Genomic DNA, 27,956 nt, shown 5'->3' on the forward strand with positions numbered 1-27,956 from the left:
TTATCTTGTGAGAAATACAGGCAGATCACGCAGTTAAGTAGCATAGATAGTAAATAATAGGTAAACAGCAGAAAAAACTAAAACACAGGTACAGGCAAATGTTAAGAGTTTGAGAGTCCATTCAGTATTCTAACAACAGTAGGGTAGAAACTGTTTTGAAACTGGCTGGTGCGTGTGTTCAGGCTTCTGTACCTTCTCCCCAATGGTAGAGGTTGTAGAAAAACATTGCCAGGGTGGGATGGATCTTTAAGAATCCTGGCGGCTTTTCCTTGACAGCGAGCCTGGTAAATGGAGGTTGGTGTTTTGTGATTGTCTGGGCTGAGTTCACCACTCTCTGTAACCGTCTCCGATCTTGAATGATGCAGTTGCCATACCAGGTAGTGATACATCCAGACAGAATGCTCTCAATGGCGCACCTATAAAAATTGGCAAGGGTATTTGCCGTCATGCCAAATTTCCTCAGCTGCCTGAGGAAGAAGAGATGTTGAGTCTTTGTAACCAATGCGTCCACATGAAGAGTACAAAACAGCTTCTTTTGGATGACCACTCCCAGGAGCTTGACACTTTCCACTCGTTCCACCTCTGTGCTGTTAATATGTAGGGGGGCATGAGTCAATAATGAGTTCCTTGGTTTTGCTGGCACTGAGAGCTAGGTTATTCTCAGTGCACCATTTTTCCAGGTTTTCCACCTTCTGTCTGTATTCTGTTTCATTGCCACCTGAGATTCGACTGACTATGGTGGTGTCATCAGCGAACTTGTAAATGGCATTAGTCTGGTATTTGGCGACGCAGTCAGGGTATACAGTGAGTACAGCAGGGAATTGAGTACACACCCCTGGGAGCTCCAGTGTTGAGTGTTAATGAGGATGTGAAATATTGTCCCCAGTTTTCACTGATAGTGGCCTGTGGGTCGGGAAACTGAGGATCTAATTTCAGAGAGTGGGGCTTAGTCCAATTCACTAAGTTTAGTAATCAGTCTCGAGGGGATAATTGTGTTGAAGGCTGAACTGTAGTCAATGAATAGGATTCTTACGCAGATATTCTTGGTGTCAAGATGTTCTAGGGAGGAGTGAAGGGCAAGTGATATGGCACCTGACATGGATCTGTTGGTCCAATAGGCAAATTGGAGTGGAAAAATGTGTTGCTGGAAAAGCACAGCAGGTCAGGCAGCATCCAAGGAGCAGGAGAATCGACGTTTCTGGCATAAGCCCTTCTTCAGGAATAAGGAGGGTGTGCCAAGCAGTCTAAGATAAAAGGTAGGGAGGAGGGACTTGAGGGAGGGGCGTTGGGAATGCAATAGGTGCAAGGAAGTTAAGGTGAGGGTGATAGGCTGGAGAGGGGGTGGGGGCGGAGAGGTCGGGAAGAAGATTGCAGGTTAAGGCGGTGCTGAGTCCGAGGGTTGGGACTGAGATAAGGTGGGGAGAGGGGAAATGAGGAAGCTGGAGAAATCTGCATTCGTCCCTTGTGGTTGGAGGGTTCCTAGGCGGAAGATGAGGCGCTCTTCCTCCAGGCGTCATTTTGCCATGGTCTGGCGATGGAGGAGGCCAAGGACCTGCATGTCCTTGGCAAAGTGGGAGGGGTTAAAGTGTTCAGCCAAGGGGCGGTTGGGTTGATTAATGCGGGTGTCCCAGAGGTCTCTCTGATGTCTCTGAAACGTTCTGCAAGTAGGCGGCCTGTCTCCCCAATATAGAGGAGGCCACATCGGGTGCAGCGGATGCAGTAAATGATGTGTGGAGGTGCAGGTGAATTTGTGATGGATATGGAAGGATCCCTTGGGGCTTTGGAGGGAAGTGAGGGGGGAGGTATGGGTGCAAGTTTTGCATTTCTTGCAGTTACAGGGGAAGGTGCCGGGAGTGGAGGTTGGATTAGTGGGGGGGTGTGGACCTGACGAGGGAGTTGCGGAGGGAGTGGTCTTTCTGGAACGCTGATAGGGGAGGGGAGGGAAATATATCAAGAGTAGTGGGGAGGCTGGAGGTGGTTGATGTCATGACCAGCCTTTCAAAGCACTTCATGACCACCAAAGTTAGGGCCACTGGGCGGTAGTCATTGAAACACAAGGATGATGTTGGCCCTCTTGAAACATGCAGGGACAGTGGCCTGCTGCAGGGAGAGGTTGAAGATGTCTGAGAACACCTCTGCAAGTTGATCTGCACATGCTCTGAATGCACTGTCTAGTACTCCCATTGTTTACCTTGGATTCACACGAAGGAAAACTGATCTGACTTCTAATGCAGTGACTGTTGGGATATATTCGTCAGGACTTGTCAAAATAGATGCTACCTCTCTGCCGAAATTCTGCTCAAAGCGAGCACAGAAGGCGTTGAGGCGATCTGGGAGGGATGTGTCATTGTCTGCTATGTTGTACTGTCACTTTTTTAGAACCTGCGATGTCATTCAGTCCTTGCCATAGTTGCCAGGTGTCAGTCTGGGTTGCTACTTTGGATCGGTATTGGTCCTTGGCTGTCTTAATGGCTCCGCGAAGGTCCTGCCTGGATTCCTTATATTTGAGTGGGTCTCTTTTTCTGAAGGCCTCAAGCCTGATTTTTAGCAGGTTCTGTATGTCCTGAATGGCAGGATAGAGCAGACACAACAGGCTAAATTGCCTCCTGCTCCTACTTTCTATGACATGTAAATCCATCTATTTTTCTTGTTGACTGGATATTGTATTTCATAGAATGACTTTCTTTTCTGCTGCAACCATTTAGTTTCTTATTGTATTCCAAAGGAGTAATTCAACTGCTGTCACACTCAACTTTTTCCCCATAGTCCTGTGAAGTTAACCTTTTCCAATAATGAACCATATAACACTACCTCCAGCAAACTGTCAGACAGTGTACAAATAATTTTGAATTCCCTCCCTTCCTTTTCCCTGATGTGGAGGTGCCGCTGTTGGGCTGGGGTTATGGTTCACCTGAAGGAGCAATGCTTTGAAAGCTTGTGATTTCACATAAACCAGTTGGACTATAACCTGGTGTCATGTGACTTCTAACCCTGTTCCTTTTCCCAATTCTTCCTGCTCTATCTAAGGAATTGCTATTGTTTTGAACATATTTGATTAACTCTACAGGTCCTTTCCTTAATGGATAGCTTTTCTGGCAATGGATTATTTTATCTATCTCCCTGACAAAACAAACTAATTTTGAAATTAAAAATACTGAAAGCTTTAAAGAGGATGCAATGAAACCGCCTCATTCCCAGTTTGATTTGAGTATACAGTGTTTGCTTAAGTGTACTAATTTGCATTTCATCTAAATTCTGTTGTCATTTATCTGATTGTTCTGTAGCCAGGACTAGCCATTGTGCCTGGATGAGTAAATTTAATGCTTCATTTTAACTTTCTCCTATTCTTGTTTGAGATGCTGAGTATGAGTTTAAGACTTCCATCAGGAGCATGACTGAGATCAGAATGTGGCCATATCAATTCATAGCCATTTTGTTGCAAAATCATGCAACACGCTAGAGCACATCACAGTGTGCCACTACATCACGTAGATTCACAGGTTGTGTTGACTAATTTTTTTTTAAGAAAATGGAATAATGTGTTCATGAGAGGAGTGTATATGTGTTGTGCTTTTAAAGATTTCCTAGTCTAGATCCCACTATCTGACAAAGAACTCTCATGAGGTAAACTATAGTGTCTTTCTACAGTCTGCCCATCCGAGGCAGTGGAGACAGTGAGGTCTACAGATGTTGGCAATCAGAGTTGAGAGTGTGTTGCCTGAAAAGCACAGTAGCTGGATTAGTGGTGCTGGAAGAGCACAGCAATTCAGGCAGCATCATGCTGCCTGAATTGCTGTGCTCTTCCAGCACCACTAATCCAGAATCTGGTTTCCAGCATCTGCAGTCATTGTTTTTACCACCTGAAAAGCACAGTAGGTCAGGCAGCATCCAAGGAGCAAGCAGATCGACGTTTTGGGCTAGAGCCCTTAATCAGGAATTTTCCTGATTAAGGATACCGGTCCAAAACGTCAATGTTTCTGCTCCTTGGATGCTGCCTGACCTGCTGTGCTTTTCAGGCAACACACTCTCATTTTAGGAGGTGCTTTTGTAATCTAAGTCAGCAGTCACATGACACCAGGTTATAATCTAACAGGTTTATTTAAAATCACACTGCTCTGAAAACTTGTGATTTTAAGTAAACTTGTTGGATTATAACCTGGTGTCGTATGATGTCTGACTTTGTCCACCCCAGTCCAACACTGGCATCTCCACGTCATGGCTTTATATAATCTAACCATCAGAGTATTGCACACTCCACTGAAACAAGATCCTGCATAAATCATCCATTCTTGTACCTGCTTGAGTAAGATCATTTGATTGTAACTATGAAATTGAGAGAGCATGTCTCACCAAATTCATATGAAGGGCTTTTGCCCGAAACATTGATTTTCCTGCTGCTTGGATGCTGCCTGACCTGCTGTGCTTTTCCAGCAGCACGGGCGGCGGCACGGTGGCACAGTGGTTAGCACTGCTGCCTCACAGCGCCAGAGACCCTGGTTCAATTCCCGCCTCAGGCGACTGACTGTGTGGAGTTTGCACATTCTCCCCGTGTCTGCGTGGGTTTCCTCTGGATGCTCCGGTTTCCTCCCACAGTCCAAAGATGTGCAGGTCAGGTGAATTGGCCATGCTAAATTGCCCGTAGTGTTAGGTAAGAGGTAAATGTAGGGGTATGGGTGGTTTGCGCTTCGGCGGGTCGGTATGGACTTGTTGGGCCGAAGGGCCTGTTTCCACACTAAAGTAATCTAAAGTAATCTAATCACTCTAATCTAGACTCTGGTTTCCAGCATCTGCAGTCCTTGTTTTCACCAAATTCAATGCCAAGTGACTGATTTAAGGGTGGAAGGACGTCTGTATGATAGTTGGCCAAATTCCATTAGTGTTATTCACCAGTTCCTGCTTCTGTTTTTATGTTGTGGCTGTATAATTACCTGAATTGTGACTTGATAGACTCATTTTGAGATCAATGTTTCAGGTATCTTTGAAGACCATCTGTGTGACAGTTGATTATGTGCACACTGCCCCATGTCCCTTGATATTGAATTTGCCTGGTTTGCTCCCAAATGAATAATTATTTTAATTGCCTGCTTCCTCTTTCTTCAATTAATCAATCCATGCCTCACTGTAGTGACAAAAATAGATTGTTCATATGGTTAGATTTCTTTTTCCATTTACAATTGTGCTGTGATCTTAATAGCATGTGCTGCTGTGAGATGTCCAGTTGAAATCTGATAATTAACAGGTTCATTTTAATTATACAAATCTTCTCATTCCTTTTTAATCCTTTGAGAAAGCTTTGGTGTTGATTTATTTGCTTTAGGTGAATAGTTCTCTGGATGCAGAAAGGTCTCGGCTATTTCTTTCACCTTTCTCCTCTCCTGCTGAAAGTGTTGACTCCATTTTATGGTAAACCTGATGAAGAGCTTTTGCCCAAATGGTCGATTTTCCTGCTCCTCGGATGCTGCCTGACCTGCTGTGCTTTTCCAGCACCACTGTAATCTAGACTCTGATTTCTAGCATCTGCAGTCCTTGTTTTTACCTCCATTTTATGGTACTGCAGTCATTCCAGCAACTTCGGTACACCAGACAGTATGCTGAATGTCAGCTTTGGCCACAACCATTTTATGTTAGAAAGTGGAAGACTGGTCAAAGTTTGTCAAACTGTGGAGCAATTTCTGTTGTAGACATTGAATAACAGTTCATCTGAATTTTGTCACTGGGATTGAATAGCTTCTAGGCACTCAAGACTCTGATGTGAGGAACTGCCAGTTGGTTGAAATATTGAGGGGAGTTTGTGCACGTGACAGCTGAGGGAGAAAGGAGCAGAGGGAAAATAGCAGTCACTTGTACTCAAGGGGGGTCCATCTCCAACGTGCCTGACCTGCTGAATATTTCCTTCCAGTATAATTAATTTTGGACACTGCTTGAAATATAGAAGCACATGGTCAAAAACCAGAATGATCTGCGGAAAAGTTTGAAAAATCATTAGAGTGCTACGAGTTCCTATAATCTATAATCTCAACTCCTTATTATAATCAATCTATTCAAATATGTTGTAACTTGTGGAGTCTTGAACCTGGGCTTCCTGGCCCAGAGGTGAGGATATTACCACTTCATCACAAGATATCATCCAAATCTTTGTATATTGTGCAAGGTAGAATAATGAGATATTTATCTGGGAAATGCTAAGCAGCATTTCTGGGTGTATCCTGAATCAAAAGGCTGCGGTACAATAACACACAATTGATATGGTGCAGAAGGAGGCCATCTGGCCTATCATGTCTGCATCAAGAAGGGCTCCAACACTGGGGTTGGTGCAGATTCGCTGCCGATGATTAGTCACTGCCAGTTCTCCACCAGCGTCTCTCCACTGGGGTTGTTTGACCTCTGGAGACAATTCGCCATTGGAAATATACATATGGATAGGATAAATAGGTAAAGTCTTTTCCCTGGGGTCGGGGAGTCCAGAACTAGAGAGCATAGGTTTAAGGTAAGAGGGGAAAGATATAAAAGAGACCTAAGGGGTAACGTTTTCACGCAGAGGGTGGTACGTATATGGAATGAGCTACCAGAGGAAGTGGTGGAGGCTGGTACAATTGCAATATTTAAGAGGCATTTGGATGGGTATATGAATAGGAAGGGTTTGGAGGGATATGGGCCAGGTGCTGACAGGTGGGACTAGATTGGGTTGGGATATCTGGATGGCATGGACGGGTTGGACTGAAGGGTCTGTTTTCATGCTTTACATCTCTATGACTCACTGTACTGATTGTTTTCCCTCCCACCTGTTCTTTCATACTTCTCAGTCCCCTTTATTTATACAACTACATACTACATAGTGATTTTTTAAAAAGAGGTAAAATAAATATCATTTTATTGGTTATATATAAAAATGAGTTACAAACTTCAACCAGAAAAAGGAAATATATTTTTAAAATCTTTATAATGGCAGTAAAATCTCACATTAATATTAAACAATGAAATTTTTTAGTTCATTTGATAGTTATGCGCTATTCCTCTAAGATATTCCAAACAATCTCTTTCACCGTATTCAAGAACAATTTTTCTTATTCTATCGTCTGCGTCTCAATTTTTTTTTTGGCTTTATTTGTGGTGGATAACCCGCTATCAGCTGTTCCATATATAAATCTCAATTCTGCTAAATAATGTATCCAAGATTCCCTGCCAAATATGATTATACGATTACTTCCTTGACCACTATCCGCCAAAAGAAATGTTTCTTCTGCTCCGTTATCTGTCTTATATACTTTGTATGTAATTGGAATCACCAAATGCTGAAGATCAGTAGGGTTTGGTGGCGCTAAACTAATATCATTCCTTTTTCGTCAAATTATTTTCTTCATGCCGCTTGTCATCGGTAAAGATGCTAAGACTGACTGAGGGACATCAGCTACACATTCGTTAATAAGAACACTAGGTACTTCCTGCGATTCTTCTGCACGACATTTTAAACTTGTTTTCACTTTCGCAACTTGGACACTTGCTGGAGAAGCGGAATGTGTGTTCATTTATTATTTTTATCACAGTGCCACTCTTGGTGTGGATCCGTCCATTACATCGGCCCCTTTGTTTGCATCGCCAAAACTTAATACTGTCATAAGCACATTGTTGTTCCTTCTTCATAATTTCTTCATCTTTTTCATCTAGGGAGCTCTAGATTTGTTTGCGCTCCCTTCCCTTACAAGGGAAAGGTTTCTTCACTGTGTCCAAACCATTCCTTCTTTGAAAGTAGCCCATTGTTCAGCTGCTAACTTTTCCTGCCAACCTTGTCTTGAGTAGGGATGGAAATGTGTTGCTGGAGAAGCGCAGCAGGTCAGGCAGCATCTAGGGAACAGGAGAATCGACGTTTCGGGCATTAGCCCTTCTTCAGGAAGGGCTAATGCCCGAAACGTCGATTCTCCTGTTCCCTAGATGCTGCCTGACCTGCTGCGCTTCTCCAGCAACACATTTCCATCTCTGATCTCCAGCATCTGCAGACCTCATTTTCTCTTGTCTTGAGGAGGCACTCAGGAGGCTGGAAGAACACAGTATCAGGAGGTGGAGAAGTCGACTCTTCGGGTTTCACCCTTCTTCAGGACTGAAGGTGGATGTGAGGGGAGTTGCAGCTAAAAGAGGTGGCAGAGGCAGGGTGGTGGTGGAGATAGGCAGAGGGTACAACATGGTTGGTCAATGGGAGGAATGAATCCAGTAAGTGGCTGGGAGGAGTGAAAGGGAGGGGGAGGGGCTGTAGGCTTCCCAGACGGAAGATAAGTGTTAATACCTTCCCCAGCAACCGGAAAAGATGCAAAACCTGCTGGTACACCCCCCCTCACCTTCATCCTGGGCCCCAAAAAACCCTTCCAAGTCAGACAGAGGTTCACTTGCCTCTCTTCCAACCTAGTTTACTGCATCAGGTGCTCCCAATGTGGTCTTGTCTACATCGGGGTGACTGAATGTAAACTTAGGAACAGTTCACCAAGCACCTCAGCCAGGCCTGCAGGGGCCGACTAGACCTCCCAGTCAATACCCTTGATCTTGGCTCTCCCTTCAGACCACAAGAACAGAAGAAGGCCATTTGGCCCATTGAGTCCACTTATTCAATAAGATCATGGCTGATCTGATGATCCTCAACTCCACTTTCCTACCTTTCCCCATAATTCTTGATTCCTTTGCTGATTAATAATCTGTCTATCTCAGCCTTGAGTATACTTAGTGACCCAGCCCTGACAAGCCTTTGGTAAATAATTCAGCAAATTGATCACTCTGAGATTATGCCTTCTGATCTTGCACTCCTCCACAAGGAGGAACAACCTCTGTGCATCTACCCTGTCAAGCTCCCAAGGCTTTGTATATTTCAATAAGGTCTCCCTCCCATTCTTCGAAACTCCAATGAGTATAGAACACAAATGTTACAGCGCAGTACAGACCCTTCGGCCTTCGATGTTGGTCGATCTGTGAAATTAATCTGATGCCCATCTACCTACACCGTTCCTTATTATCCACATATATGCCCAGTGCCCATTTAAATGCCCTTAACATCGGTGAGTCCACTACTGTTGCAACTATGCCATTCCACACCCCTACTACTGAGTAAAGAAACTACCCTGATACCTGTCCGAAATCTATCACCCCTCAATTTAAAGCTGTGTCCCCTCATGTTAGCCTTCGCAATCCGAAGAAACAGACTCTCACCGTCCACCCTATCTAACCCTCTGATTATCTCATACATCTCGATTAAGTCACCTCTCAATCTTCTCTCCAATGAAAACAGCCTCAGTTCCCTCAGCCTTTCCTCATAAGACCTTCCTTCCATACCAGACAACATCCTAGTAAATCTCCTCTGAACTCTTTCCAAAGCTTCCACATCCTTCCTATAAAGTGGTGACCAGAACTGTATGCAATACTCCAGGTGCAGCCTTACTAGTGTCTTGTACAGCTGAAGCATGATCTCATGGCTCTGAAACCCAATCCCCCTACCAATAAATGCCAACACACCATATGTCTTCTTAATAACCCTATCTATCTAGGTGACAACTTTAAGGAATTTATGTGCCAGGACATCAAGATCTCTCTCTTCATCCAAACTGCTAAGAATTTTACCATTAGCCCAGTACTCTGCATTCCTGTTAGTTCTTCCGAAGTGAACTACCTCACACTTTTCCTCATTAAGCTCCATTTGCCACTTCTCCGCCCAGCTCTGCATCTTATCTATGTCCCTCTGTAACCCACAACATCCTTTGGCACTATTCATAACTCTGCCTACCTTAGTGTCATCTGCAAATTTACTAACCCATCCTTTTACACCCACATCCAGATCATTTAGCGTCATAGAGAACTACAGCACGGAAACAGACATAGAACATAGAACAATACAGCACAGAACAGGCCTTCGGCCCACGATGTTGTGCCGAACATTTGTCCTAGCTTAAGCACCCATCCATGTACCTATCCAATTGCCGCTTAAAGGTCGCCAATGATTCTGACTCTGCCACTCCCACAGGCAGCGCATTCCATGCCCCCACCACTCTCTGACCATAAGACCATAAGACATAGGAGTGGAAGTAAGGCCATTCGGCCCATCGAGTCCACTCCGCCATTCAATCATGGCTGATGCGCATTTCAGCTCCACTTACCAGCGTTCTCCCCGTAGCCCTTAATTCCTCGAGACAACAAGAATCTATCAATCTCGGCCTTGAAGACATTTAGCGTCCCGGCTTCCACTGCACTCCCGTGGCAATGAATTCCACAGGCCCACCACTCTCTGGCTGAAGAAATGTCTCCGCATTTCTGTTCTGAAATGACCCCCTCTAATTCTAAGGCTGTGTCCACGGGTCCTAGTCTCCTCGTTTAACTGAAACAATTTCCTAGCATCCACCTTTTCCAAGCCATGTATTATTTTGTACGTCTCTATTAAGTCTCCCCTTAATCTTCTAAACTCCAACGAATACAATCCCAGTATCCTCAGCCGTTCCTCATATGTTAGAACTGTCATTCCAGGGATCATCCGTGTGAATCTCCGCTGGACACGTTCCAGTGCCAGTATGTCCTTCCTGAGGTGTGGGGACCAAAACTGGACACAGTACTCCAAATGGGGCCTAACCAGAGCTTTATAAAGTCTTAGTAGTACATCTCTGCTTTTATATTCCAACCCTCTTGAGATAAGAGACAACATTGCATTCGCTTTCTTAATCACGGACTCAACCTGCATGTTTACCTTTAGCGAATCCTCGACTAGCACTCCCAGATCCCTTTGTGCTTTGGCTTTATTAATTTTCTCACCATTTAGAAAGTAGTCTATGCTTTTATTCTTTTTGCCAAAGTGCAAGACCTCGCACTTGCTCACGTTAAATTCCATCAGCCATTTCCTGGACCACTCTCCCAACCTGTCGAGATCCTTCTGTAGCCTCCCCACTTCCTCAGTACTACCTGCCTGTCCACCTAACTTCGTATCATCGGCAAACTTCGCTAGAATGCCCCCGGTTCCCTCATCCAAATCATTAATATATAATGCGAACAGCTGTGACCCCAGCACCGAACCCTGCGGGACACCGCTCGTCACCGGCTGCCATTCTGAAAAAGAACCTTTTATCCCAACTCTCTGCCTTCTGTTAGACAGCCAATCCTCAATCCATCCCAGCAGCTCACCTCGAACACCATGGGCCCTCACCTTGCTCAGCAGCCTCCCGTGTGGCACCTTATCAAAGGCCTTTTGAAAGTCTAGATAGACCACATCCACTGGGTTTCCCTGGTCTAACCTACTTGTTACCTCTTCAAAAAATTCCAACAGGTTTGTCAGGCATGACCTCCCTTTACTAAATCCATGTTGACTTGTTCTAATCAGACTCTGCTCTTCCAAGAATTTAGAAACCTCATCCTTAATGATGGATTCTAGAATTTTACCAACAACCGAGGTTAAGCTGATTGGCCTATAATTTTCCATCTTTTGCCTTGATCCTTTCTTGAACAAGGGGGTTACAACAGCCATCTTCCAATCATCCGGGACCTTTCCTGACTCCAGTGACTCTTGAAAGATCTCAACCAATGCCTCTGTTATTTCCTCAGCCACCTCTCTCAGAACTCTAGGGTGTATCCCATCGGGGCCAGGAGATTTATCAATTTTAAGACTTTTTAACTTTTCTAGCACTATCTCTTTCGTAATGGCAACCATACTCAACTCAGCCCCGTGACACCCTTTAATTTTTGGGATATTACTCATGTCTTCCACTGTGAAGACTGACGCAAAGTACTTGTTAAGTTCTCCTGCTATTTCCTTATCTCCCATCACTAGGCTTCCTGCATCAGTTTGAAGTGGCCCAATGTCTACTTTTGCCTGTCGTTTGTTTCTTATGTACTGAAAGAAACTTTTACTATTATTTCTAATATTACTGGCTAGCCTACCTTCATATTTGATCCTCTCCTTTCTTATTACACTCTTTGTTATCCTCTGTTTGCTTTTGTATCCTTCCCAATCTTCTGATTTCCCACTGTTCTTAGCCACTTTATAGGATCTCTCTTTTTCTTTAATACATTTCCTGACTTCCTTTGTCAGCCAAGGTTGTCTAATTTCTCCCCGGTTAATCTTTCTTTTCTTGGGAATGAACCTCTGTACAGTGTCCTCAATTATACCTACAAACTCCTGCCATTTTTGCTCTACTGTCTTCCCGGTTAGCCTCTGCTTCCAGTCTATTTTAGTCAGTTCCTCTCTCATGCCCTCATAATTACCTTTATTCAACTGTAACACCATTACATCCGATTTTGCCTTCTCCCTTTCAAACTCCAGACTGAACTCTATCATATTATGGTCGCTACTTCCTCAGGGTTCCCTTACTTTAAGATCTTTTATAGAGTCTGGGTAAAGAACCCACCCCTGACATCCCCCCCTATACCTTCCACCCTTCACCTTAAATTTATGTCCCCTTGTAACACTCTGTTGTACCCGGGGAAAAAGTCTCTGACTGTCTACTCTATCTATTCCCCTGATCATCTTATAAACCTCTATCAAGTCACCCCTCATCCTTCGCCGTTCCAATGAGAAAAGGCCTAGCACTCTCAACCTATCCTCGTACGACCTATTCTCCATTCCAGGCAACATCCTGGTAAATTTTCTCTGCACCCTCTCCAAAGCTTCCACATCTTTCCTAAAGTGAAGCGACCAGAATTGCACACAGTACTCCAAATGTGGCCTAACCAAGGTCCTGTACAGCTGCAACATCACTTCACGACTCTTGAATTCAATCCCTCTGCTAATGAACGCTAATACACCATAGGCCTTCTTACAAGCTCTATCCACCTGAGTGGCAACTTTCAAAGATCTATGAACATAGACCCCAAGATCCCTCTGCACCTCCACCTTACTAAGAACCCTACCGTTAACCCTGTATTCCGCATTCTTATTTGTCCTTCCAAAATGGACAACCTCACACTTGACAGGGTTGAACTCCATCTGCCACTCCTCAGTCCAGCTCTGCATCATATCTAAGTCTCTTTGCAGCCGACAACAGCCCTCCTCACTATTCACAACTCCACCAATCTTCGTATCATCTGCAAATTTACTGACCCACCCTTCGACTCCTTCTTCGAAGTCATTAATAAAAATTACAAACAGCAGAGGACCCAGAACTGATCCCTGCGGGATTCCACTTGTAACTGGGCTCCAGGCTGAATATTTACCATCTACCACCACTCTCTGACTTCGACCGGTTAGCCAGTTTTCTATCCAACTGGCCAAATTTCCCTCTCTTCCCATGCCTCCTGACTTTCCGCATGAGCCTACCATGGGGAACCTTATCAAATGCCTTACTAAAATCCATGTACCCTACATCCACTGCTCTACCCTCATCCACATGCTTGGTCACCTCCTCAAAGAATTCAATAAGACTTGTAAGGCAAGACCTACCCCTCACAAATCCGTGCTGGCTGTCCCTAATCAAGCAGTGCCTTTCCAGATGCTCATAAATCCTATCCCTCAGTACCCTTTCCATTACTTTGCCTACCACCGAAGTAAGACTAACTGGACTGTAATTCCCGGGGTTATCTCTATTCCCTTTTTTGAACAGGGGCACAACATTCGCCACTCTCCAGTCCCCTGGTACCACCCCCGTTGACAGTGAAGACGAAAAGATCATTGCCAACGGTTCTGCAATTTCCTCTCTTGCTTCCCACATAATCCTAGGATATATCCCGTCAGGCCCGGGGGACTTGTCTATCCTCAAGTTTTTCAAAATGCCCAACACATCTTCCTTCCTAACAAGTATCTCTTCTAGCTTACCAGTTGGTTTCATACTCTCCTCTTCAACAATATGGTCCCTCTCATTTGTAAATACTGAAGAAAAGTACTCATTCAAGACCGCTCCTATCTCTTCCGACTCAATACACAGTCTCCCACTACTGTCCTTGATCGGACCTACCCTCGTTCTCGTCATTCTCATGTTTCTCACATACGCATAAAAGGCCTTGGGGTTATCCTTGATCCTATCCGCCAAAGATTTTTCATGCCCTCTCTTAGCTTTCCTAATCCCTTTCTTCAGGTCCCTTCTGGCTATCCTGTATCCCTCCAACGCTCTGTCTGAACCCTGTTTCCTCAACCTTATGTAAGCCTCCTTCTTCCTCTTTACAAGACATTCAATGTCCCTCGTCAACCAAGGTTCCCTCACACGACCATCTCTTTCCTGCCTGACAGGTACATACATATCAAGGACATGTCGTATCTGTTCCTTGAAAAAGTTCCACATTTCCACGACATCCTTCCCTGACAGCCTATGCTCCCAACTTATGCTCCTCTGATCCAGTCTTACAGCATCGTATTTACCCTTCCCCCAATTGTAAAACCTACCCTGTTGCACGCACCTATCTCTCTCCATAACCAAGGTGAAAGTCACAGAATTGTGGTCACCATCACCAAGATGTTCACCCACTAACAAGCCCATCACTTGTCCCGGTTCGTTACCAAGTACCAAATCCAATATGGCCTCCCCTCTGGTCGGACAATCTACATACTGAGTTAGAAAAGCTTCCTGGACACACTGCGCAAACACCGCCCCATCCAATCTACTTGATCTAAAGAGCTTCCAATCAATATTTGGGAAGTTGAAATCGCCCATGACTACTACCCTGTGGCTTCTGCACCTTTCCAAAATCTGTTTCCCAATCTGTTTCTCCACATCTCTGCTGCTATTGGGGGGCCTATAGTAAACGCCCAACAAGGTGACTGCTCCTTCCCTATTTCTGACTTCAGCCCATACTACCTCTAAGGGCAGATCCCCCTCGAACTGCCTTTCTGCAGCTGTTATACCATTTCTAATTAGCAACGCCACCCCCCTCTTCTTTTTTACCACCCTCCCTAATCTTACTGAAACATCTGTAACCAGGAACCTCCAACAACCATTCCTGTCCCTCTTCTATCCACGTTTCCGTGATGGCCACAACATCGTAGTCCCAGGTACCGATCCACGCCTTAAGTTTGCCCACCTTATTTCTGATACTCCTTGCGTTGAAGTAAACACACTTGAACCCATCTCTGTGTCCGCAAGTATTCCCTGTCAGTGCTACCTTCTCCACAGCCTCCCTACATTCTTGGACATCCTGACAAACAGCTAGCCTACTTGCTGGACTACAAGTCCGGATCCCATCCCCCTGCCAAATTAGTTTAAACCCCCCCCCCCCCAAAGAGTGCTAGCAAACCTACCTCCCAGGATATTGGTGCCCTTCTGGTTCAGGTGCAACCCGTCCTGCTTGTACAGGTCCCACCTTCCCCAGAATGCAGTCCAATTGTCCAAATACCTGAAGCCCTCCCTCCTTCACCATCCTTGTCGCCACGTGTTCAACTGCACTCTCTCCCTATTCCTTGCCTCACTGTCATGTGGCACCGGCAACAACCCAGAGATGGCGACTCTGTCCGTCCTAGCTTTTAGCTTCCAGCCTCATTCCCTGAGCTTCTGAATGACCTCCCCACCCCTCTTCCTACCTATGTCATTCGTGCCAACGTGCACCACGACCTCTGGCTGCACACCCTCCCCCTTAAGGATTCTGAAGACACGGTCCCTCCAAACATAGAACATAGAAAAATACAGCGCAGTTCAGGCCCTTTGGCCCTCGATGTTGCGCCGATCCAAGCCCACCTAACCTGCACTAGCCCACTATCCTCCATATGCCTATCCAATGCCCGTTTAAATGCCCATAAAGAGGGAGAGTCCACCACTGCTACTGGCAGGGCATTCCATGAACTCACGACTTGCTGAGTAAAGAATCTACCCCTAACATCTGTCCTATACCTACCACCCCTTAATTTAAAGCTATGCCCCCTCGTAATAGCTGACTCCATACGTGGAAAAAAGGTTCTCACGGTCAACCCTATCTAAACCCCTAATCATCTTGTACACCTCTATCAAGTCACCCCTAAATCTTCTTTTCTCCAATGAAAACAGCCCCAAGTGCCTCAGCCTTTCCTCATACGATCTTCCTACCATACCAGGCAACATCCTGGTAAACCTCCTCTGCACCCGTTCCAGTGCCTCCACATCCTTCCTATAGTATGGCGACCAAAACTGCACACAATACTCCAGATGCGGCCGCACCGGAGTCTTATACAACTGCAACATGACCTCAGGGCTCCGGAACTCAATTCCTCTACCAATAAAACCAGTATGCCATATGCCTTCTTCACCGCACTATTTACCTGGGTGGCAACTTTCCGAGATCTGTGTACATGGACACCAAGATCCCTCTGCTCATCCACACTACCAAGTATCCGACCATGAGCCCAGTACCCCGTCTTTTTGTTACTCTTACCAAAGTGAATCACCTCACAATTACCTACATTGAACTCCATAACCTACATAACCTTTCGTATTCGTACACTCATCCAAATGCCTTTTAAATGTTGCAATTGTACCAGCCTTTACTACTTCCTCTGGCAGCTCATTCCATGCACGCACCACCCTCTGCATGAAAAGGTTGCCCCTTAGGTCTCTTTTATATCTTTCCCTCTCACCCTAAACCTACGTCCTCTAGTTCTGGACTCCCCGACCCCAGGAAAAAGACTTTGTCTATTAACCCTATCCATGCCCAATCATAATTTTGTAAACCTCAATAAGATCACTCCTCAGCCTCTGACACTCCAGGGAAAACAACCCCAGCCTGTTCAGCCTCTCCATATAGATCAAATCCTCCAACTCTGGCAGCATCTTTTCGGAATCCTTTCAAATTTCACAACATCTTCCTGATAGGAAGGAGACCAGAATTGCTCACAGTATTCCAACCAATGTCCTGTACAGCCATAACATGACCTCCCAACTCCTGTACTCAAAACTCTGACAATAAAGGAAAGCATACCAAACACCTTCACTGTCCTATCTACCTGCAACTCCACTTTCAACGAGCTATGAACCTGCACTCCAAGGTCTCTTTGTTCAGCAACACTCCTGAGGACCTTACCATTATGTGTATGAGTCCTGCTAAGGTTTGCTTTCCCAAAACACAGAACCTCGCCTTTATCTGAATTAAACTCCATCTACCACTTATCCCATTGGCCCATTTGGTCAAGACCCCATTGTAATCTGATGTAATCTTCTTCGCTATCCACTACGCTCCAATGTTGGTGTCATCTGTAAACTTACTAACTATACCTCTTATGCTCGCATCCAAATCATTTCTATAAATGATGAAAGGTAGTGGACTCAGCACTGATCCTTGTGGCACTTCACTGGTGACAGGCCTCCAGTCTGTAAACAACCCTCCTCCACCACCGCTCTCTGTCTTCTACCTTTCAGCCAGTTTATAAAAATGACAAACAGCAGTGGGCCCAAAACAGATCCTTGCAGTGCACTGCTGGTAACTGAGCTCCAGGATGAACATTTCCCATCAACCACCACCCTATTACTTCTTTCAGCTAGCCAATTTCTGATCTAAATCACCTTCAATCCCGAAACTCCGTATTTTGTGCAATAGCCTACCATGTGGAACCTTATCAAACGCCTTACTGAAGTCCATATACACCACAAAAACTGCTTTACCTTCATCCACCTGTTTTGTCACCTTCCCGAAGAACTCAGTAAGGTTAGTGTGGCGCAGCCTACACTTCACCAAACCGTGTTGATTATCCCTAATCAAATTATTCCTTTCCAGGCAGATGATTATAACCTTTCCAGATAGTTATAAATCCTATCTCTTAAAACCTTTTCCTACACCTTACCCACAGCCAAAGTAAGGCTCACTGGCCTATAATTACCAGCATTGTCCAGACTCCCCTTCTTAAAAAAGGGAACAACATTTGCTATTCAAAGTTTGTGAGAAGATTTGTAGCTCGGGTGCTCGTTGCTGTGGTTCTGTTCGCCGAGCTGGAAGTTTTTGTTGCAAACGTTTCGTCCCCTGTCTAGGTGACATCCTCCGTGCTTGGGAGCCTCCTGTGAAGCGCTTCTGTGGTGTTTCCTCCGGCATTTATAGTGGCCTGTCCCTGCCGCTTCCGGTTGTCAGTTTCAGCTGTCCGCTGTAGTGGCCGGTATATTGGGTCCAGGTCGATGTGTTTGTTGATGGAGTTTGTGGATGAGTGCCATGCTTCTAGGAATTCCCTGGCTGTTCTCTGTTTGGCTTGCCCTATAATGGTAGTGTTGTCCCAGTCAAATTCATGTTGCTTGTCGTCTGCGTGTGTGGCGACTAGGGATAGCTGGTCGTGTCGTTTCGTGGCTAGTTGGTGTTCGTGGATGCGGATCGTTAGCTGTCTTCCTGTTTGTCCTATGTAGTGTTTTGTGCAGTCCTTGCATGGGATTTTGTACACTACATTAGTTTTGCTCATGTTGGGTATTGAGTCCTTCATTCTGGTGAGTTGTCTGAGTGTGGCTGTTGGTTTGTGTGCTGTTATAAGTCTTAGTGGTCGCAGTAGTCTGGCTGTCATTTCAGAGATGTTCTTGATGTATGGTAGTGTGGCTAGTCCTTTGGGTTGTGGCATGTCCTCGTTCCGTTGTCTTTCCCTTAGGCATCTGTTGATGAAATTGCGAGGATATCCGTTTTTGGCGAATACCTCTTCCTCTTTTTGCAGTTCTGGTGTGCTGCAGTGTGTAGTGGCCCTTTTGAATAGTGTCTTGATGCAACTTCGTTTGTGTGTATTGGGGTGGTTGCTTTCATAGTTCAGGACTTGGTCTGTGTGTGTGGCTTTCCTGTGTACCTTTGTGGTGAATTCTTCGTTTGGTGTTCTCTGTACCCTCACGTCTAGGAATGGGAGTTGGTTTCCTTTTCTTCCTCTCTCGTGAATCGGATTCCTGTGAGTGTGGAGTTGATGATCCGGTGTGTTTTCTCTATTTCCGTGTTTTTAATGATTACAAAGGTGTCATCAACATATCTGACCCAGAGTTTGGGTTGAATTTGTGGTAAGACTGTTTGTTCTAACCTTTGCATTACTGCTTCTGCTATGAGTCCCGAGATCGGTGAGCCCATGGGTGTTCCATTGATTTGTTCGTATATCTGGTTGTTGAATGTGAAGTGTGTTGTGAGGCACAAGTCCAGTAGTTTAAGTATGCCGTCTTTGTTGATGGGTTCAACGTCCTGTTGTCTGTTATGTCTGTTCAGCAGGTTGGCTATTGTTTCTCTGGCTAGGGCTTTGTCAATAGAGGTGAACAGTGCCGTTACGTCGAATGAGACCATGGTTTCTTCCTTGTCTATGTGTATATTTCTGATGATGTCCAAGAATTCCTGTGTTGATTGTATAGAGTGTCTGGATCCGCTGATCAGGTGTTTCAGTTTCTGCTGTAGTTCTGCTGTAGTTTCTGCCACGAAACGACACGACCAGCTATCCCTAGTCGCCACACACGCAGACGACAAGCAACATGAATTTGACTGGGACAACACTACCATTATAGGGCAAGCCAAACAAAGAACAGCCAGGGAATTCCTAGAAGCATGGCACTCATCCACAAACTCCATCAACAAACACATCGACCTGGACCCAATATACCGGCCACTACAGCGGACAGCTGAAACTGACAACCGGAAGCGGCAGGGACAGGCCACTATAAATGCCGGAGGAAACACCACAGAAGTGCTTCACAGGAAGCTCCTAAGCACTGAGGATGTCACCTAGACAGGGGACGAAACGTTTGCAACAAAAACTTCCAGCTCGGCGAACAGAACCACAGCAACATTTGCTATCCTCCAGTCTTCTGGCATTACTCCTGTTGGCAATGATGACATAGAGATCAAAGCCAAAGCTGTACATCTCTCTGACTCAATTTCCCTATTTTTATACTTAATTTGCTTTTAACTAAAGATGAACATTTCATTTGCCTTTTCTGTTGCCTGCTGGACATGGATACTAGCTTTTGTGATTCATGGACCTTCAAATCCCTCTGTGCTACAGCTTTTGCAGTCTTTCCCCTTCTAAATAATTATCAGTTTGTCTTTTTTCCTGCCACAATACTTAGCCTCCCATTTTCCCAGATTATATTCAAGCCACCAAATTTTAGCCAACTCGGTTAGTCTGACTGTATCCCTCTGTAGACTCTTTTTATATTGTTTTCAATACTTGCCTTCCCATCTATTTTTGTGTCATCCACAAATTTTACGATAGTGCATTTACTTCTCTCGTGCAAGTCATTAATATATTTTATAAATGATTGTGGCCCCAGTGCTGGATATGTGTGTTGAATTAATCTTGCTGCTGGTTGTTCATTTTCCTTTTCTGTAGTGGCCCTAACCCAAGATTAATGACTCCTGGAAATGTTCTCCCACTGACATTTGATCTACTTGGTCCTCCGAATTCCCAAGACCTTGTTCAATCAGTCCTTCCTTTTCCATTGGACTGGAAATTTACTACACACACCTCTTGCCCCTCTCTACTCCTTGCATTACTATTATCCCAGACTATATTCTGATAATTAAACTTTCCTATTATAACTGTTCAGCCCCTCTATGTAATTCCCTTGCAGGTATGTTTCTCTGCATCTTTTCCATGAGCCAATGGACGACATCATGCAATGTAATTCACTTTTTAAAAATTAAATCCTTAGCTCTAGCCAAATTGTTTCATGACCCCTCTGGGACATCCTCTTTCTTCAGCATAGCATCACTTTTTCCTCAATACCGCACACCTTCCCCCTTTATGTCCTTTTCTACCTTTCCGAACATGTTGTGTCCAAGAATTTTGCTGACAGCTGTGTGTGATTGCTGTGCGTGGATTATGCCCTGAGATACTGATGACTGATAGAAATCTGGAGGAACTCGTGATGAGTTGGAGTTACCAAGTTATCACTGTGACTTTCATGTTGGGAATTGTTGCTGCCTAGTTTCTGTCCAGTAGGTGGGAGACTGGGAATCTGCATATCAACAATGACATAGTATTGAGGATGCTAATGTAACTCCTCACTACTCAAGTGAGAATTTTGTCTCTCTGTTCAACACTTGGCTGAAAAATGAGACTTCTAGCTGTTAATGTCCAGGAGCTCTTCACTGGCTAGCTTGCACGATTTCTCAACATTCTTGCTAATGCCCATATCATTCAGGAGCTGGGGGGGTTCCACTTATGCTTCAAGTGGCAGGTGGGACTTTAATCTGGATCTTTTACCCACAGGTAGGGATGATACCACAGTGCCACAACACCTGTTACAAGAGGGAGGCAGCAGCATAGTGATAATGTGATCAGACTAATAATCCAGAACCTAAACTAAGGTTCAGGAGATACCAGTTTAAATCTCACCCTGGTAGATGGTGAAATATGATTTTCATTGTAATCTGGAATAACAAGTCTATTACTTAGCCAAATGGTGACTTCATACCTATTGTTGTAAAAAGCCATCTGGACTTTTTTGTTGTTAATTATATAATCAACATACATCAGTTTTGTTTAGTTAAAGTGAATTCGGATCATTTCTCCACTCATGTATTTTTCTCCTACTTTATCTTCTACCTCACCGCCACAAATCAACAATCTCAATCAGTGAATATCCTTTATTTACTTAAACCATGGGGGAGAGATGGATAGCTGCTGGTGTCCCATCCTACATTTTTAAATGAAAGAAAAGCTGGGTTGTTTTAATTTGCTGCTTTAACATTGAATTTCCATTCGATTGAATTGTGTATTTGTCTCTAACAATTTTTAGCTTGTTTCCTTCCCTAACGTGAGTGCTGTGTTAACCCTCCCCATTATGATGTTGGACACTGAGGTGCTTGTTTCCTACTGTTTAGAGAACTTAACAGAAAGACACCGCTCAAGTTTGTGCACACGTCCTTTCATGGTGTTGGGCACGAGTATGTGAAATCCGCTTTCAAGGCATTTGGTTTTGCTCCACCCATTCCAGTTCCAGAACAGAAGGATCCAGATCCGGAGTTTTCAACTGTCAAATGCCCCAATCCAGAGGAGGGAGAATGTGTGTTGGTAATAAATTTTTCATTATGTTTATGCAAGTCAAATGTTTCCCTTAACTTTTGTGTGCCTAAGTATAGTTGTTCACTTTCAGCAATATAATAAGTGGTATTGAATTGGCAGGTTGCATTACATTTCTCTTGCTCCTGATTGACCTCAATGGGTATAACAATCAGAGAGGTATCAACTGAAGGGCAGGCTCATTGTCAGTCATTTATCATTATTATATAAAGTCAAAACCTATTCCCCTCCCTTCCAGATATCGGCATGGGAAATTACAACACTGTTGTTCAGTGGGCGACACGGTGGCACAGTGGTTAGCACTGCTGCCTCACAGCGCCAGAGACCCGGGTTCAATTCCCGCCTCAGGCGACTGACTGTGTGGAGTTTGCACGTTCTCCCCGTGTCTGCGTGGGTTTCCTCCGGGTGCTCCGGTTTCCTCCCACATTCCAAAGATGTGCAGGTCAGGTGAATTGGCTATGCTAAATTGCCCGTAGCGTTAGGTAAGGGGTAAATGTAGGGGTATGGGTGGGTTTCGCTTCGGCGGGTCGGTGTGGACTTGTTTCCACACTGTAATCTAATCTAATCTAATCTAAAATCTAAAAGACAGAAAAGCTGCAGTAATAGTGACACCAGTAAAAGTATAGAATAGCTTTGTTGCAAAAGGCCCATCTTTCTTCTGTGTGTGTGTGTCTCTATTACCCTTTCTCTCTGTCCTGCCCTCTCTGTCTCTCTAACGTAATGGCACGGCCTTATTTATACTTTTTGTATCTGTTTCCTGTCAGTCAGCTGGCTAAGTTGACATGCTGCCAGGCAAAAGATACTGTAACCAGGAATCGTAGTGAATGATATTGAGCAATTCCAGGGCCAGCAAGTCTTGCTTCTCCTGAAGCACAAGAAGCAGTGTAAAACTCAGCCACCTTTTTATTGAGCAGACCAGCCCCAGTGTATTCTTGCAGCTGACGTTTTTCAAACTCTTGGCAATTCACATGGCAACTGTTAAATTTAAATTGGACTCCCAGTTGCACTCTGGTGGTTGGATTTAAAATGAGACAAAACTGAAAATCAATCAATAAAATGAGAATGTTGATCTGAAAGAAATTTAGTATTAATTAAAGCATATAAGTAGTTCTGGGGAAATGATTGGCACTGAAAATTGACAAATTTCTAGGACCTGATGACCTTCATTCAAGTGATATAAGAGGTCACTACTGAGAGTGGACACTCTGGTGATCATTTTTCAGAATTCTATTGATTCTGCAACAGTGTCTGCAGATTGGAAGTTTGCAAATCTCACCCTACTGCTTATTAAAGGATGGAGATTGAAATTGAGGAACTGTAGACCTCTTAGATTGGCATCAATAGTAGAGAAGTGATTAGAACCTGCTATAAAAGATGTGAGTCATGAATATTTGGAGTACGATTGTCTGATTAGCCAAAGTCAACATTGATTTGAGGGGACATCAAATTTGACATCAGTTTTTTTGAAGATGTCACTAACAGAATTGATGTCGGGATGTAAGTGGATGTGGTGTATTTAGATTTCAAAAGGCTGAAAGAAGGGCTAATGCCCGAAACGTCGGTTCTCCTGCTCCTTGGATGCTGCCTGACCACCTGCGCTTTTCCAGCAACACATTTTCAGCTCTGATCTCCAGCATCTGCAGTCCTCACTTTCTCCTCTTGGACATGTTGAAAGGCAGGTAGGACTTGAACTTGGACCTTCTAGATTAGTGGTGCAGGAAGAGCACAGCAGTTCAGGCAGCATCCAAGGAGCTTCGAAATCGATGTTTCAGACAAAAGCCCTTCATCAGGAATAAAGGCAGTGAGCCTGAAGCGTGGAGAGATAAGCTAGAGGAGGGTGGGGATGGGGAGAGAGTAGCATAGAGTACAATGGGTTAGTGGGGGAGGGGGATGAAGGTGATAGGTCAGGGAGGAGAGAGTGGAGTGGATAGGTGGAAAAGGAGATAGGCAGGTAGGACAAGTCCGGACAAGTCATGGGGACAGGCTGAGCTGGAAGTTGAGAACGAGGGTGAGGTGGGGGAAGGGGAAATGAGGAAGCTGTTGAAGTCCACATTGATGCCCTGGGGTTGAAGTGTTCCGAGGCGGAAGATGAGGCGTTCTTCCTCCAGGCGTCTGGTGGTGAGGGAGCGGCGGTGAAGGAGGCCCAGGACCTCCATGTCCTCGGCAGAGTGGGAGGGGGAGTTGAAATGTTGGGCCACGGGGCGGTGTGGTTGATTGATGCAGGTGTCCCGGAGATGTTCCCTAAAGCGCTCTGCTAGGAGGCGCCCAGTCTCCCCAATGTAGAGGAGACCGCGTCGGGAGCAACGGATACAATAAATGATATTAGTGGATGTGCAAGTAAAACTTTGGATGTGGAAGGCTCCTTTAGGGCCTTGGATAGAGGTGAGGGAGGAGGTGTGGGCGCAGGTTTTACAGTTCCTGCGGTGGCAGGGGAAAGTGCCAGGATGGGAGGGTTGGTTGTAGGGGGGCGTAGACCTGACCAGGTAGTCACGGAGGGAACGGTTTTTGCGGAAGGCGGAAAGGGGTGGGGAGGGAAATATATCCCTGGTGGTGGGGTCTGTTTGGAGGTGGCGGAAATGTCGGCGGATGATTTGGTTTATGCGAAGGTTGGTAGGGTGGAAGGTGAGCACCAGGGGCGTTTTGTCCTTGTTACAGTTGGAGGGGTGGGGTCTGAGGACGGAGGTGCGGGATGTAGACGAGAAGCGTTGGAGGGCATCTTTAACCATGTGGGAAGGGAAATTGCGGTCTCTAAAGAAGGAAGCCATCTGATGTGTTCTGTGGTGGAACTAGTCCTCCTGGGAGCAGATCCGGCTGAGGCGGAGGAATTGGGAATACGGGATGGCATTTTTGCAAGAGGTCGGGTGGGAAGAGGTGTAATCCAGGTAGCTGTGGGAGTCGGTGGGTTTGTAAAAAATGTCAGTGTCAAGTCGGTTGTCACTGATGGAGATGGAGATGGAGAGGTCCAGGAAGGGGAGGAAGGTGTCAGAGATGGTCCAGGTAAATTTAAGGTCAGGGTGGAATGTGTTGGTGAAGTTGATGAATTGCTCAACCTCCTCGCGGGAGCACGAGGTAGCTCCAATGCAGTCATCAATGTAACGGAGGAAGAGGTGGGGTGTGGTGCCGGTGTAATTACGGAAGATCAACTGTTATACGTAGCCAACAAAGAGACAGGCATAGCTGGGGCCCATACGTGTGCCCATGGCTACCCCTTTGGTCTGGAGGAAGTGGGAGGATTCAAAGGAGAAATTGTTAAGGGTGAGGGCCAGTTCGGCCAAACGAATGAGAGTGTCGGTGGAAGGGTACTGTTGGGAACGTCTGGAGAGAAAAAAATGGAGGGCTTGGAGGCCCTGGTCATGGCGAATGAAGGTGTAGAGGGATTGGATATCCATGGTGAAGATGAGGCGTTAGGGGCCGGGGAAACGGAAGTCTTGGAGGAGGTGGAGGGCGTGGGTGGTGTCTCTAACGTATGTGGGGAGTTCCTGGACTAGGGGGGATAGGACAGTGTCGAGGTAGGTAGAGATGAGTTCAGTGGGGCAGGAGCATGCTGAGACAATGGGTCAGCCAGGGTGGTCAGGCTTGTGGATCTTGGAAAGGAGGTAGAACCGGGCAGTGCGGGGTTCCCGGACTATGAGGTTGGAAGCTGTGGGTGGGAGATCTCCTGAGGTGATGAGGTTCTGTATGGTCTGGGAGATGATGGTTTGGTGATGGGGGGGTGGGGTCATGGTCGAGGGGGCAGTAGGAAGAGGTGTCCTCGAGTTGACGTTTGGCTTCAGCGGTGTAGAGGTCAGTGCGCCAGACTACCACTGCGACCCCTTTATCCGCTGGCTTGATGGTGAGGTTGGGATTGGAGCAGAGGGATTGGAGGGCTGCGTGTTGTGAGGGTGAGAGGTTGGAGTGGGGGAGGGAGGTAGACAGGTTGAGGCGGTGAATGTCCCGGCGGCAGTTGGAAATGAAGAGGTCGAGGGCAGGTAATAGGCCAGCGTGGGGTGTCCAGGTGGATGCAGTGTGTTGGAGGTGGGCGAAGTGGTCCTCGGAATGTGGGCGGGAGTCCTGATTGTGAAAGTAAGCTCGGAGGCGGAGGTGACGGAAGAAGTGTTCGATGTCACGGCGTGTATTAAATTCATTGATGCGTGGACGGAGGGGGATGAAGGTGAGTCCTTTGCTGAGGACTGATAGTTCGTCCTCAGTGAGTGGGAGGTCTGGGGGGATGGTGAAAACCCGGCAGGGCTGGGAACTGGGATCTGGTGTGGGTGTAGAGCTGGGAGTGGGGACGGAACCTGTAACTGGAGTGGGTGTGATGGTGGGGGGAATGGGGGTGGAGTCATGAGCAGGGGTCGTGTTCCCCTCGGGGTTCTGGGGGGTGGGGATAGTGACAGTGGGGTCTGTGGGGGGCATGTCTAACCCAGAGTAGAGATAAGGACACTATCTCTGTTCTACAGACTTTCTTTGGGAGCAGTGTGCGGGATGGATTGAGAATTAGTTAATAGGCAGAAAGCATAGAGTAAGAATTCTCAGGTTGGCAGGCTGTGTCCAGTGGATCCCACAAGAATCATGCCCTGGCTGTTCACAATTTGCGAATGATTGTGACTTCAGAGGCCAGTTGTAATATTTACAAGTTTGCTAATGGCACAAAGCGTGGTGGGCATGTGAGTTGTGAGTATGCAAAGAAGCGTCAATGGGGAGCAAGCATGACCATTGGAATATAATGTCGATCAGTGTGTGATTATCCACTTTGGTAGGAGGAATGGAGGAACAATATTTCTTAAGCAGTGAGAGACAGTTGTTTAAATTCACTTGTGGGATGTGGGTGGTGTTGGCTGGACAAGTATTTATTGCCCATCCCTAGTTGTCCTTGAGAAGATGATGAAGCTACCTTTTTGAACTGTTGCAGTCCATGTGCTGTAGGTAGAATGCACAATGCTGTTGAGGACTGAACTCCAGGATTTTAATCCAGCAACAGTGAAGGAATGATGATCTATTCTCAAATCAGGACTGAGTGGCTTGGAGGAAAATCTTGCAGGTGGTGGTGTTCTCATGTATATGCTGCCCTTGTCCTTGTAGATGGAGTGGTCATGGGTTTGGAAGGTGCTGTCTAAGGATTTCCAAAGAGACCCATGGTCCTTGTTCATAAGTCATAGCTCTATTTAGTTGCAAATCATCTGGTCAAGAGCTGGTTCTAATGTCCAAAGAATCTAAAGCCCTCCTCCTGCACCAACCTTTCAGCCAATATTCATCTGTCTTCCTACTTTTTTTATTAATTTGTGCATGGCAGTGGGAGTAAAGTGGAAATATATACTTTCAAGGTCCTGTTTACTAATTTTCTACCTGGCTTCCTAAATTCTTACTGGAGGGTCATGTCCCTTTTTCCACAAAAGCCATTAGTTCCATTATGGACTATGATTGCTTGTTTCACCCATCCCTTGGTGCTGCAGTCATTTAGTGATATCCTTGGCTCTGGCACTAGGGCAACAACATGACATTCTGGATTCATGTCTTTGGCCACAGTAACTTTGATCTGTACTCAAACCACCTTATCAACATTGCTGTTCAAGATTCCCTTATACCTCACCCCACAGCTGTGCCAACCAGGGACCATGTACAGGGATCTGATTGCATTCCCTAGATGAACTATCACTCTCATTAATGTTCAGGGCTAAAAGCTGCATGGAGAATGGGTTGAACTTTGGGGACTCCTGCACTGCCTGCCTGGTAGTTACCCAATCCGTCACTTCCTGCATCCTCTGCTGTGGGGTGACTCAATCTATAAACATGTTATCCAGATAGTTCTAGGCCTCATGGGTCCCCATGCTGCTCAAATTCCAAAACTTGAAGCTCAACTGCTGCAATTGAGAAATAGTTACCCAAGATGCTGGGAAACCTTCTGGAATTTCCACCTTGTGGAGGCCATACACTCTCGATACCAATATACCTTTATAACTATTAATGAAATTTTACTTGTGTAGTTGCATCTGACTAATATATAATCCACATTACTAGTTCTGATAAACTTTCCATAAAGATGACATTTTAAAAAGTGAAAAATGATACTCACTCCTAGTTGCTCAGTTAAATCTTATTATCAATAGTTAAT

General features: G+C 45.5%; 1 protein-coding gene across 2 annotated transcripts in view; it reads left to right on the top strand.

Annotated features, from left to right (window-relative positions):
• pgm2l1 (phosphoglucomutase 2-like 1) overlaps positions 1 to 27,956 on the top strand; it is a 159,197-nt gene that overhangs the window by 75,465 nt on the left and 55,776 nt on the right. For both annotated transcript variants that reach the window (XM_043692556.2, XM_043692558.2), the window contains one exon: positions 21,667 to 21,856. In XM_043692556.2, coding sequence (XP_043548491.2) covers positions 21,667 to 21,856 — 190 coding nt within the window. The remainder of the gene's footprint in view (positions 1 to 21,666; positions 21,857 to 27,956) is intronic.

The sequence above is a fragment of the Chiloscyllium plagiosum genome, unplaced genomic scaffold (assembly GCF_037043375.1).
Source record: "Chiloscyllium plagiosum isolate Xiang-an unplaced genomic scaffold, Cpla_swu_hap1 HiC_scaffold_6, whole genome shotgun sequence".
Lineage (NCBI taxonomy): Eukaryota > Metazoa > Chordata > Chondrichthyes > Orectolobiformes > Hemiscylliidae > Chiloscyllium > Chiloscyllium plagiosum.